The 12,235-nt window shown below is 37.5% G+C and overlaps 1 protein-coding gene across 4 annotated transcripts in view; it reads left to right on the forward strand.

Moving 5' to 3' along the window:
- The window catches only part of RALGPS2 (Ral GEF with PH domain and SH3 binding motif 2), a 149,544-nt gene that overhangs the window by 114,930 nt on the left and 22,379 nt on the right, over positions 1–12,235 (forward strand). For 3 of the 4 annotated variants that reach the window (XM_075002520.1, XM_075002519.1, XM_075002518.1), the window contains 4 exons: positions 1,893–2,044; positions 3,229–3,283; positions 8,861–8,938; positions 10,933–11,038. In XM_075002520.1, coding sequence (XP_074858621.1) covers positions 1,893–2,044; positions 3,229–3,283; positions 8,861–8,938; positions 10,933–11,038 — 391 coding nt within the window. The remainder of the gene's footprint in view (positions 1–1,892; positions 2,045–3,228; positions 3,284–8,860; positions 8,939–10,932; positions 11,039–12,235) is intronic. The other variant, XM_075002521.1, reaches the window with a different exon arrangement.

Here is a 12,235-nt window from a genome sequence, read left to right on the forward strand (position 1 = left end):
AACAGACTACTAAAGGAACCACATAGAATTTATTATGTACACACTTGCCCAAACTCTGATACCGAAGAATGTATCTCCAAGGCTGTGTCTACACTAGCCCCCTTCTTTGGGAGTAAGGGCACTTCTAACTTGCGCAGGTATTTCAAAGTGCCCATGGTTACACGGTTTGCTGGTGGTTCGAAATTTGCTACTTCAAAGTTGCCACAGGGAGAATTAACATAATGAGGTGCTGCATATTCATCGCAGCACCTCATTATTCTCCACTCAGGATGATTACCATGCCCTCTTCAAAGAAGGGGGCTAGTGTAGACGCAGCCCAAGACTCCTATTAATGGCAACTCAAGGTATAAAGCCAGATCTCCAAGCACTTTGCTGGAAATTTATCCCAAATGATTTGATGGTTTCAGAATTTCTTGTAGCTCAGTAGTTTCCAGTAATAACAATGTTTACCTACATAGAAGTGACAAACTGTTTTTTTCCATTTTTGAACACCCCTTTTGAGTATTCATAGTTCTTGGAGAGCTGAAATTTTTCTTGTTAAAACTCCTGCCACGAATCTCTGAAGCTATCAGAGGCTCATAATCAGAAGTTAGCTACTATGTGCTCATGTACCCACTGTAGTCCAAGACTTGTGTGTGTAGAGTTGTATGGGACAGAATCAATAATTTCCTGTATCCGTAAGCTATTCTAAATTCCAAATTAACTTAAAATAGAGATCTGTGTAGAAAGGTACTTTTTGAGAACAGTTATACAGGTAAGGGATTTTACCCTACAGTGAGAATACCAGTGTCTGTGTGTTCCTATGTACTCACCCTTGCACCTGTAGAAAGGGCTTGAAAGAACTCTCAAGTTCTAGCTTTGGGAATCTCCTGTTGTTTGTTTTCCCCAGTGCTCTGATGAACTCTGATTATTGTTCACGAAGGAGCTTCCGTGGCACTGCAGCCCATTAATCAGTAACACATGCTCAGTGTCACCATAAAATTTCTCAGCTTTGACTTCTGTTTATCCTTTGCTACCGTCTCTAGTCAATCCCTGTAATTAAAATATATTTTGATATTTGTTTCAAATAGGAGCATTTTCCACCAATGTATCTATTGGGTCTTTGTAATGTGGGTTTATGTCCCTTTCCACTCCACACTCTGAGTTAGACAGGGTCCACCTGCTTCATTTATGCTCTGGCCTTTGGTTCTGTTTAGATTATTCTTTTAAAGAGACAGATTAGTCATGAACAATTTATTTTTAATTGCAAGTCCAATAAAAATCATGGGAGTCTTTATCTGCTTTCATTTTGATAACTCTTTTTTAAAAAAAAAAATGGCAGAAAAATTTCTATACTGACTTTATATCTCACATGCCACTTACGTTTGCTGGGACAGATAGTCAACTTTGTTTTAAGTGATAATTAAATTTGTTCTATGGATGAGCAACCTCTTACCCTTCTTTAGAAATTATGTGAAAAAGTTGTCACAGTCTCCATTGTCCTCTCCAGGAGCAAGATTCTAGAGATGATTTTCTAATTCATTGCTTTCATGTGAAATCTTTATAAACTACAATAAAAAGCAGGAAGTTTGTTTATGCGAGTATGAAGCTAACTTGAAATTTTGTCCCTAGTCTATAAAATATGGCTAACTGTCAAGGATCTTGTAATTAAATTAAAGCACTCACATTTTTCATTCAGATAAATTTTATTTCTAGCAAATGTCTTCCCTCTGTCCTCAAGGGCATTGTGCAGTTTTGCTATTAAAAATCATTCAAGGTATACCATTAGTGCTGTGTCAGTGAGCCCATTAAACTATCAAGGGGTGTATAGCAAACTACGTATTATTCTGTAATATCTCAGAGAAGTTACTGTTGAAATGTAATAAGAGTATTTGTCTTATCATTTGTTCTAGTTTCATACACAAAATGAATACAGCAGAATTTAAAAGTGCAACATTCCCCAACGCAGGACCAAGGCACCTATTGGATGACAGTGTCATGGAACCTCATGCTCCATCCAGAGGGCAAGCAGAGAGCTCCACCCTTTCTAGTGGAATTTCAATAGGTGAGACATTTCTAACATTTAGTCGCACTAGTAAAATTTTCTTTTTAATAGTTGTCTTGAAGGTGTTTATCAGCAGGACTAGTATAAAACTGTAATAACCTTTTAGAACAAAGGTAGTAGGAATGCGGGAGTGGGGAGGCAGTAAAGCCAAGAGGGTAGCTGTGTGTGAAAAGAGGCAGAATAAGTTACATGGCTTGAAACAGTTGACAGATCATTATTAGATTGTTTGTTTGTTTGTTTTAAACCTGATTCAGTAATTTATCCAAAAATTGTTTTACCACTCTTTCCAGTTACTTTTTCTAACCAAATCATTGTTCAAATCATGCCAAATTCAAACTTTTTGCCTTCTGACTTCATTATTTAAAATGTGATAGTCAATGAACAACAGATTTAAATTATGGAAAACAAAACTTCTATCCAATAACATTTCTTTTTAGAGAGGATGGTAATCGTTGGATGTTTCAGATAAGCACACATTGAGGGTATGCTAGCAGATTATTAAAGAAAATTTTATGCTCAACCTTCTCCCATTAAACTACACAAGAATCTGATCTGTTAGTTGTGTGGTGTCGCTTAGCGCATTGATCAGTATTTTGAATTCCAGATTCTGAAAACACACTTGACAGATAAGGGAATTTGCACTGTACCCTTCTACTGCGAGAATTCATTCCTAACTGAATATTTGGTGATAGAAAAATATTAAAAAGAATAAATATATTCAAAGTAACGTGGACAGTTACTTGTTAACATTTTCTGTGATCTTTTATCTCTAAACTTCTGCATTATTTAGGGCTTGGCCACACTATCATTTTGGGTTGAGAGGGTACCAGAACAGTAGGTACTTTTAAATGCTTATGTGGTCGGGCATGAAGTAGTTAAAAAGCTGGGACTGTTCTGTTAGTTTTGAGAACACTTCTCCTCTGTAGCCCTTGGGTATTGCCAATACTTTGACCCAGTTTTCTTCCAAATACATATCTCCTACATTTTTTTTAAATCCAACTCTTAAGTCATTCCTAAAGTGAGCATATTCTGTGTGGGTTTTTGGTATAGGTTTATTTCTGCCTAATCTCTCTCGCATAGAAATTCTAATGAAAAAATGTCACAGTTGGAACAATTACACTACAAATGGTACAAACTGAGGTATAAAATAATTGGTTTAAAAGTATTTTGCATTCTGGTTTTAGGTAGCAGCGATGGATCAGAACTTAGCGAAGAGACTTCATGGCCAGCATTTGAAAGGTAGGAAAAACTGCTACATTGAAAAAAGTATCTCCAATTCCATTCAGACTTCACTAGTTACAGCTGCAATTCCTTGCAAATGAAGTGTAATTTTAGTGGTGTGCAGTTACTGATAAACTGGGTAGCACTCATTGCTTGTTAAAGTGAACTGTGTGGTTTTTTTTGGTTTTTTTTTTAAAAGCCAGGTCAAGAATAGTACCTTTTGATTATCGGCTAATGGAGCTTTGTCACACTGTTGGAATATTACTCAACTTTGTCTCCTGTATCAGCTGGACAACCACCACACCCTTGACAGATTGTCTTTTCGTGCACACTGTATCTCCTGTTCAATATCTTTAACATCTTTACTAGTCTTCAGACTCCTGTGTATCTTTTGTATTCCTGGCTTTCTGCATTCTCACCAAAGCCCTGCTGCTCTGGGTTCTTTTTCCTCATCTCTTCCAGCTCTCTCCTGTTTTTTATCTCCAACTTCTAATTACACCTTCATCTGCTACTCAAGAAATCGTGAAGCAATCTGAGCTACCACTACCTGTTCTATATACTATAAACTTTTATGTCATGCCCATTAACATGGCATAAGTACACTATCCAGGTGTCGTTGACCGCTCTAATCCAAATCCCCAATGTATGCATGAGAGCGAGATGAGGCACTAAATAGTAACGGTGGAAAATAGTAAAAATTGGAAAGCTAATCTTTTCCTGGAAATTAAATAGAGCCAGGAATAAAGTGTATTGAGCTATTCTCCAACAGTCTGCTGGTGGCATGGCTTATAATTCTCTTTCATATTCATGGCACCCATCAGTCTGAAAACTGATGGGTGTATATGGAGACATGAATAGAAATCTTGGCCTAAGGACTTTGTTTATAGCCAGAAACTGTGTCCCATGCCAATTTTCTGCCTCTGTATTGCAGAAGCAGTTCAGATTTTACAAGTTCCTTGTGGAGGTAAGATTGAAATTGTGCTTGTGCCAAAGATGACGGTGTCAATACCATCTCTTCCTATAAAAGCTGATATTTATATGGAAAGAGCAATTACCCCTAAGCATACAGTGGCTCGAACAGTCTCTTCAGAGAAGTAGACTGCTCCTTATCTACCCTGCATACAGCTGTAGCGTACAGCATCACTTAAAGATTTCCTGAAGTGCTCATGTCATCCCTATTGACATTTTACCAGAATAAAATCAGGAAGAAGAGGATCTGGAACTTGCATATAACCCATTACTATATGTAATGTAGCTTGTGATATCACCAGGTTTTCTTCTTGCTTTTCCTGCTGTGCTCCACTCTTTCAAGAAAGTGTATTTCAGTAAGGTCCTGAGACATGATCTTTTGATCAAAGTTTCATTTGCCAGGCAAAAATTGTATGGGAAAGCTTTAACTACAGTGGTGAAAGAAGCTGTGATTTGAGTAAGCTTCCTGTGGCTCAAGGAAGATACAAATTAATGATGCTAACAAAACTTGAGAACTAATTCTTGTCTCCAAAGAAGACATAGGCCTTATCTCAAGAATACAGAAGAAAGATGATCTCCAGTCCTTCTGCCAATTAATAATGAGAATTGGCTGGATCAGACTCTCCCCAGCTTGGGGCATGTAGAAAAGTTTGCTGTGGGTCTGGGCTGGAACTATCCAGGACAAATAGATTTTATGCACTGAGCATCATGGCTACCTCAGAGTCTTTCATCCTATGCTCATCATCAAATTCCACATCCTTTTGACACACCCTTCTGCCCAGACCAAAGAGCTTTTTTGTACTCTGTTTGATGTACTCTCTCTCTCAGAATATTTTCTCTTGTCCCGTCCCAGGAAAGGGACCTAGATTCTTTATGGACACTGGGAACGTGTACAGGACCTTCACAGATATGGCTATGCCTTTCAATCACAGAGTTGGTGGAGCAAAGCTAGGAACGTGACGGCATACTTTGACTGAAATGTCTAAAATTAAAGTCATTCTTGTTTAGGAAGCAAGTCCCTTTGTCAGTAAAGGAGAGGTGTCAATTAGCATGGCCACGCTTGTGATTTCTGGTTTCTGTATTTTCAGAAAGCTATTTACCTGTAGGAAAGTAAATTATTCTGCAAGGGGACATAAAACAAGAAAAATGTTAACTTTTACCCTCCTATCCCTTGAGGGAAATTCTGCACCATTTTGCATGCACAGGATCACAAGAGCAGTCATGCACCCCTCTCTAGCAGGATGTTTCAGGTGCCATAGGTAAATCACTGAGGCAGAAGGTGAGACTGGAGAAGTCTCTTGCAGAGTCCCATTACCATTGTGTGTGCTCTCACACACACCCAACACTCCCACCCCCGTAAGTCCCTGTGCCTCCAGATCCCCTTACACTCAGCTACCCCCAATCTGCCTGCACCTAGTGTTCCACACAAACCGTCTCAACCCACACCTGGATACCCCCACACTTGCCTGCCTGCCTGAACTTGGAACAGAGGAGCAGGACCCTGGTGTGTTTCTGGAGCAGTTGTAGTCCTTGTGCTGTGTCATGATTGGGTGCAGTCTCACTGCTGAATCTGTGTTGTTTGTGCTGCATGGTGATCTCCCACTTCTGTGCAAACAGTGTCTTATGCTGCTTAATGTCTTACCTGAACTCCTACATTTATTTGGCAAATCCAATTTTCAGAATCTTAAACGTTGTGCACAGAATTTTTAACTTTTGGCACAGATTGTCCTCAGGCTTAAAACATGGTCAGAAATAAACCTTTCAATTAAATCTGCTGCGGTGAGCTGAGAGCTCAACATAGTACAAGGACAATAGACAAAAGCTCTCTGAACTAATAGCTATGACTTTATCTATTATTGTCATTACTTCAAAGAGGGACAGTGATTTCAATGCCTAGTTTTCTGGAAAAGTGGTTCTTAAGACAAGATCTGTGATTTTTCGCTCAAGCTTGTTTCTCCTTACCATTTAAATTGGTGTATTTCACTTCCTTTATTTCCCCCAATCTTTCCCATCCTGTTGATATAAAGTGCCATCACCTGGATGTCTGCCAAGCTATTGTATTCACATAGATCGATTTAAAATCCACAATCTCTTAATAAATCTGAGCAGGACTTGTAGAATTGTATAGAAGAGTAGGTGAAACTCCTCTATTTAGTTTGAGCTAATTCTAGAAAATAGTTCTATTTCATGGATAGAGGGAAATACAGCTTCTTATAAGAAACTGCAGAATGACAATCTGATATCTTGTCTCATTTGGAAAATAGCATTAAATGTTTGGTCATCTTCAGCTGCTGGCTTTGGTTATGGTATCACAAATTGTCATCCTCTCTTGATCTATGCTTCACATTCTCTCCATCTGCTGAGTTCTGAACTGCTTTCTAATTCCTGATATCGTATTTTTAGACTGATGGGTTACTTATGTATGAAAGTAAGACAATTTTGTCCTTACCTACAATTTGTTAGTTTATGGCTGGAAATTGATCAGTCTGGATTTTCTCTTCTTTTGTAGTGATGACCACTATTTTTGGGTTGTGTACAGCTTCCCATTACAAAAAGTCATTTATGTTCTTGAGAAACTAGCACTTCTCTTGTTTGAAGCGGGCTTTTGAAGCTCATCAGGGAGAAACCCTTCAGGCTAGAGAAGTGCCTTATCTGTATCTTCTGAAATTCTGTTCAGTTTTGGCTGAGATACAAACCAGATCTAATCACCATTTCCCCTGAATCATTTGTATTGTCAGCAAAATTTTGCTGTTATGCTCTCTTCTGTGGGAGGTCTGACCACAGCATGTAGGTCTGTCATCTGAGGTGCTGGTGGGCATATTTACTAGATGTAGTAGTGTGTGTCCAAACTGTTTGCTTCCTTGTTATGTAAAGACAGATTTTAAGGTTAGAACAAAACTATTTCCATCATTTGCATTGAAGATGGACATAAGCACAAACCTTTGATCTATGTGGGTGGTTGATGCAACAGTTGTGTTTTATTCTTACAATTTCTAAAAATTAAAGTTTAGCTGTCTAAATTATTAAGGTTTTTTAGAAGTTAAAATTGAACTTGCAAAATTTCATATGGTCAGAGTCTAAGATCCCTAGGTTGCTGAAGGCCAGAGATTAATTATTTAGAACACTAGGAAGACTAACAAAATGATTTATTCAGTGATGAGCTTTTGTTGGGAGTACATACTAACATGGCTACCCCTCTTGTTACTATTTAGAGCACTGTGTCCTTGGGGTGGAAATTTATACTTAATAGTTCCATTATGAGGTTTCTTATTACAACATATGAAGTTATTTGAGTTGATAAGGGAATGTAAACTTTATATTTTTTAGCAGTTTTGATGTTGCTGTGCTTTCTTCAATACTGCTATTAATTTCCAGAGTTCTGTTTAACTTGAGTGTATTGTTTGGGGTCTGGATCAGAACTTAACATTTTTCTGCTTGCCTAAGTGCCCATTCTCAGTAGTACTGACATGTTTAAACCTGCCTTTTCAGCTGATGTAAAAGTCTGACTGTCAGAGGTAGATTGTTTTGTTTGTTTGTTTGTTTGTTTGTTTATTATAGTCTTATTTGAGAAATTGCCTGCAAAAATTGCAGAAGTATTTTCAACAAGGCAGACTTATATTTGCAGCAGGTTCTTCAACCTTATCTAATACAAAGTAAACAGGAAATCAAGGGAGCAAGAGAAAAAATATATGGTCCTGTTCCACAGATGGGAAAAAACAACTTAAATTGACTCTGAGCTCCATCAATTTTTACTAGCTAGGGAGCTGGCTTTGAACCAGTCTTAGATCAGGCGCATAGAAGTGCTGGATTGGGTGGCAGTACTGAAAACAGCACCAGTGAAGGGCTCAAAAATATAAAACTTCCTAGGTAATGTTTATATTCCCTTTAAATTGGAACACTGAGATATTACAGGTTTGCTGTGTCTAAGCACTTACATAATTTGCATTTGACCGTGGAACAATCGTATTATGAAGCCACAGGTATCATTCACTAATAGGATTTTGCTTTGTCATCTTTTGCCAGCCAATAAAGGTGTATCCAGATGAAGTATCTATTTTTTTAATGTATAGCATTTTAAATTGCTATTGTATCATAGCAGAACGCATTTGATTGTTTTGTAAGTTGATAGCTTCTCCAGTTGATCTGGAAATGGTGACAATACTCAGGATTGAGTTAAGTCTTTGTATTTCTCTAACTATAATTGTTTGTGTGCCTGTTTCTAAGTTTAGTGACCTTACTGCCCTTTGCTTCTTGTCACAGAGTATGTAGCAATATCTGGAGTCAGCATTAAAGGCAGCATTTTCTAGCCTTACAGTATTTTCATTGTTGTTTTGTGAGTTAAAAGAAGCTTTTTATTATCAAAGACCACCATTTGAAATTACAATAAAAATACAAAGGTGATATGAGCACTGGTCTCAAGAACATCTGTTCAAATAAGAAGTGGATTTTGAAATTTAGAGTTGCATGTTTTTTCTTAATGAAATCATCCTCTATCCTCTACTGCTTATTGTAGGAGTTGTAGTTATGTGTCACAAGAGAGACTTTATTACACTGTACTAGCAAATTATACTGCATGTGTGGATAAAAGTATATGTAATATATACAATTTATAATGGAATCCAACAGGAACAGATTATACCATTCTCTCGGTCCGGTGACAAGAGTGGCACGAAATGGCTATCGAGGCCACATGAAGGCCAGCAGGTACAATAACCCCCTGTACACAGGGGCCACAAACTTTTCCTCCGGTGTTGGTGACTGGCTTGATAGTTAAGTGGGTGTCCTCTGAAATTTCTGATCTTTCTAACTTTCAAGACAAAATTAGGTAGTGTCTTATCCTTAAAACATAAATTTCCTCTCCTACCATTTGATCTATAGGTTGTGGTCTGCCTATTCGGTTTCTAGATAGTGTATCTCTATGTCAACACGTAGATACTTTACCGTAGGTAGCTGTTTAATGTGGTGGTGGTGGTGGTGATAGACACCATCTTGGCAACAATGCATACTTGTACTCGAGACAGTGCTCAAGGTACTTTAATAGTTCTTCATGGAACTTGCCTTTATAAAAGGACTGATATGGTTAAATTGCAAGTCAGGTATTAAAACTGACCCTCTGTGTAGCCACACTCATTCTAAATAGCACTATATATAAAACAGCATGCTCACTCAGCTGTTCATTCTGCCTAAGTAGGCTACAACTCTGCAGCAGTGTGGTACTATAGTTGTGAAAGAGAAGGGAGTAACATATGTATTAATGAGTAGCATGTGTTGCATGTAATTGAATGAAATTTCCACTGATGTCAGTGGCTGACTTTGACACTGTGTCAAAGTCAATTAGTAGCTGCAGAGAGAATGATTGTCATATTTCTGAGTTATGTTGCCTATGTATAAATGTTGTGATGGCTTTAATGGATTCATTCTGGCTTACTTCAATAGACATGTCAGAAGTTTATCATTTCTCTGCATATCTCTAAGGACCTATTGCATATACCTGTTTAATTATGTAAGTTAGTTGATGGGAACTGAAATTATCCCTGTTGGGGAAAATAAAAATCTTCTCTGTTTTAAAATAATTTATAAGCCAGTCAGTTGCTCACTTCTAATAAAACTTATTTTCCTTTTCACAATATTTGACATCTGTTTTTGTTATATTCTTTTTGGGCACCATTTAGATTGATAGGTAATTAATAGAGAACCAACTACACTACAACATGCACAATTTACTGCTCTGGGAAACATTCTGTTCTCTTTTATTGATGCTGCTGTTACTCCTCTCAAATATCTTCTAATTACATTATGCACATGTTTTGTAATTTGACTAACTCAAATGATTCTTTAAAAATCGGTTATCCTACTAGCATTTGGGAAAAGATTCTAATAACTGCAACAATGACATCATTACATGATCAGGAGTGTTGGCAAATCTATGATTATGTACCAGTATGAAATAGTTATAGTTGAAATATAAAATACAGCTGTATCCTGAGCTTTTGCAAGTACTTTTTAAAATCATAATTCACCTTCTGGCTGGATTAGTATGTTGGTCCTCTGGATCGTGAAGCACAGGTGGATTCTCTGCAACTTGAAGTATTTCAAATCATAATTTCAATAACTCAACCAGAGATTAGATTAGGTGAGGTTCTGTGGCCTGCAATGTGCAGCAGGTCAGATTAGATGATTATGGTGCTTCCTAATAGTCTGAATCATAGGCTTTGTCTATGCTGCCGCTTATGTCACTTAAGGATATAAATAAGCCATCCCCTCATTGACACAAGTTAAACCCAACTAAGAGCTGGCGTGGCCAGCACTATCTCAGTGTGAAAGTTTCTCCTATCAACATAGCTATAGCCATTTCTTAGGGGTGGATTAATTAAGTCAATGGGAGAGTTCTCATCCAGCAGTTTAGAGCAGCTACACTAGAGCTTAGAGCTGCACTGAGGTAGTTGCTCCATTGTAAGCTGTATAATGTAGCCACAGCTTGACTGATCATTTACTTGTGCTTCTGACTGTAAATTTCACAAGCACAATGCTTGATAGCCACCAAAGTCTTTTTTATGAAGTCTAATAAATGCCAACATTTCCAAATTTAAAGTATTGAGGTTTACATTATGTTTGGGAGAATGGATAATTGGAGAACTGATTGGGGAAAAGGATATTTATATATTTTTTCATACTATTTTCTCACATGCTTCTTGTAGTTCTGCAGAGTCTGAAGATTTGGCTGTTCATTTGTATCCAGGAGCAGTTACTATTCAAGGTGTTCTCAGGAGGAAGACTTTGTTGAAGGAAGGCAAAAAGCCTACAGTAAGACTTCAAATATGTGCTAAACAATTTTTCTTCTTCCTCTCTTTTAAAACAAGCAAAACTACTTGGTTAAATTCCAAAAGTCTTAGCTTGCTTTTTACCCAGTCCTTACTGAAAGAGTTCTTGCTAAAATCAGTCAGAACTATGATCAAGTAGCAACTGATTAAAAAGCAAGTAGACTTGCTCAGTGTTTGGTACCTTATATGTTTGTCACATACAAAGGCTCCTACTCCTAGATTTGTTTTCTTGGAATTAATTTCATTTGCCTAAATCAAGGAGTTATGATTATGGAAGATGATCTCCTGTGTTCCTTCAAAAGTATTCCATTAATCCTAAATTGTTAAGTTTTTGCCCTTATATCAGTTGTATAACTTAGAAACACATTTAACTCACCGTAGTCTAATTTACTATCTATCCCTATCAACCACTAAGAAAAAGAAAATCCCTTTAGGGAGCAAGAGCCTGGCAATTATGGAGGTTAAGCAGATACTGAGCACCCATGCCACACTTGAATCCGTGTGGATGGACCTGTGTGAGTCTGCCACTGATGCAAGTGCCTGCCTATGCAGATACAATTACAAGATCTAGGGCCTTAAGTGTTCTTGGTTTAGCAAATAAGTATTTCTCCAGAAGTAATGTAGCTATCAGATTATTGTAGATTTACACCACAACATTACTTGGATTTTATTTACATTTTTAGACCTAAATGTTTTTCTCCTTAATCCTTGGTGGCTATGTCCCCACTAGAAGGCTTTGTCAACACAACTGGTGTTTTGTCGACAAAACTTGTGGAGCATCCCCACCGTCGGAAGATATCTTCTGACAGAAACTTCTGTCAACAGATCACTGTGGTGTAGACATAGCCTCAGGGTTTTTCAAACTTAGTTTCCTAAAAAGCGTTTTGTTATTGGACTACCATTATATATCCTTTTCCTATCTTGAATGTCAGTTTTGCTGTCATTCATATCCAACTGGAGTGTGAAAGTGCTAATCATTTGTTTCCCTTTCCCTCCTTACAGAAGAGAGAACAAATTAAGCAACCTGGAGTACAAAATGTCATTATTCCTACTCATTTATTACTAATCTTTAATGGCGTACTATAACAATGAATACCAGCTGAGAATCTGTCCATTATAGATTGTCTGTCTGTATTTTGACAGGCTGTTTATAGATATGATTTCTTGGATATTATAAGCA

This window comes from Carettochelys insculpta, chromosome 9 (assembly GCF_033958435.1).
Source record: "Carettochelys insculpta isolate YL-2023 chromosome 9, ASM3395843v1, whole genome shotgun sequence".
Lineage (NCBI taxonomy): Eukaryota > Metazoa > Chordata > Testudines > Carettochelyidae > Carettochelys > Carettochelys insculpta.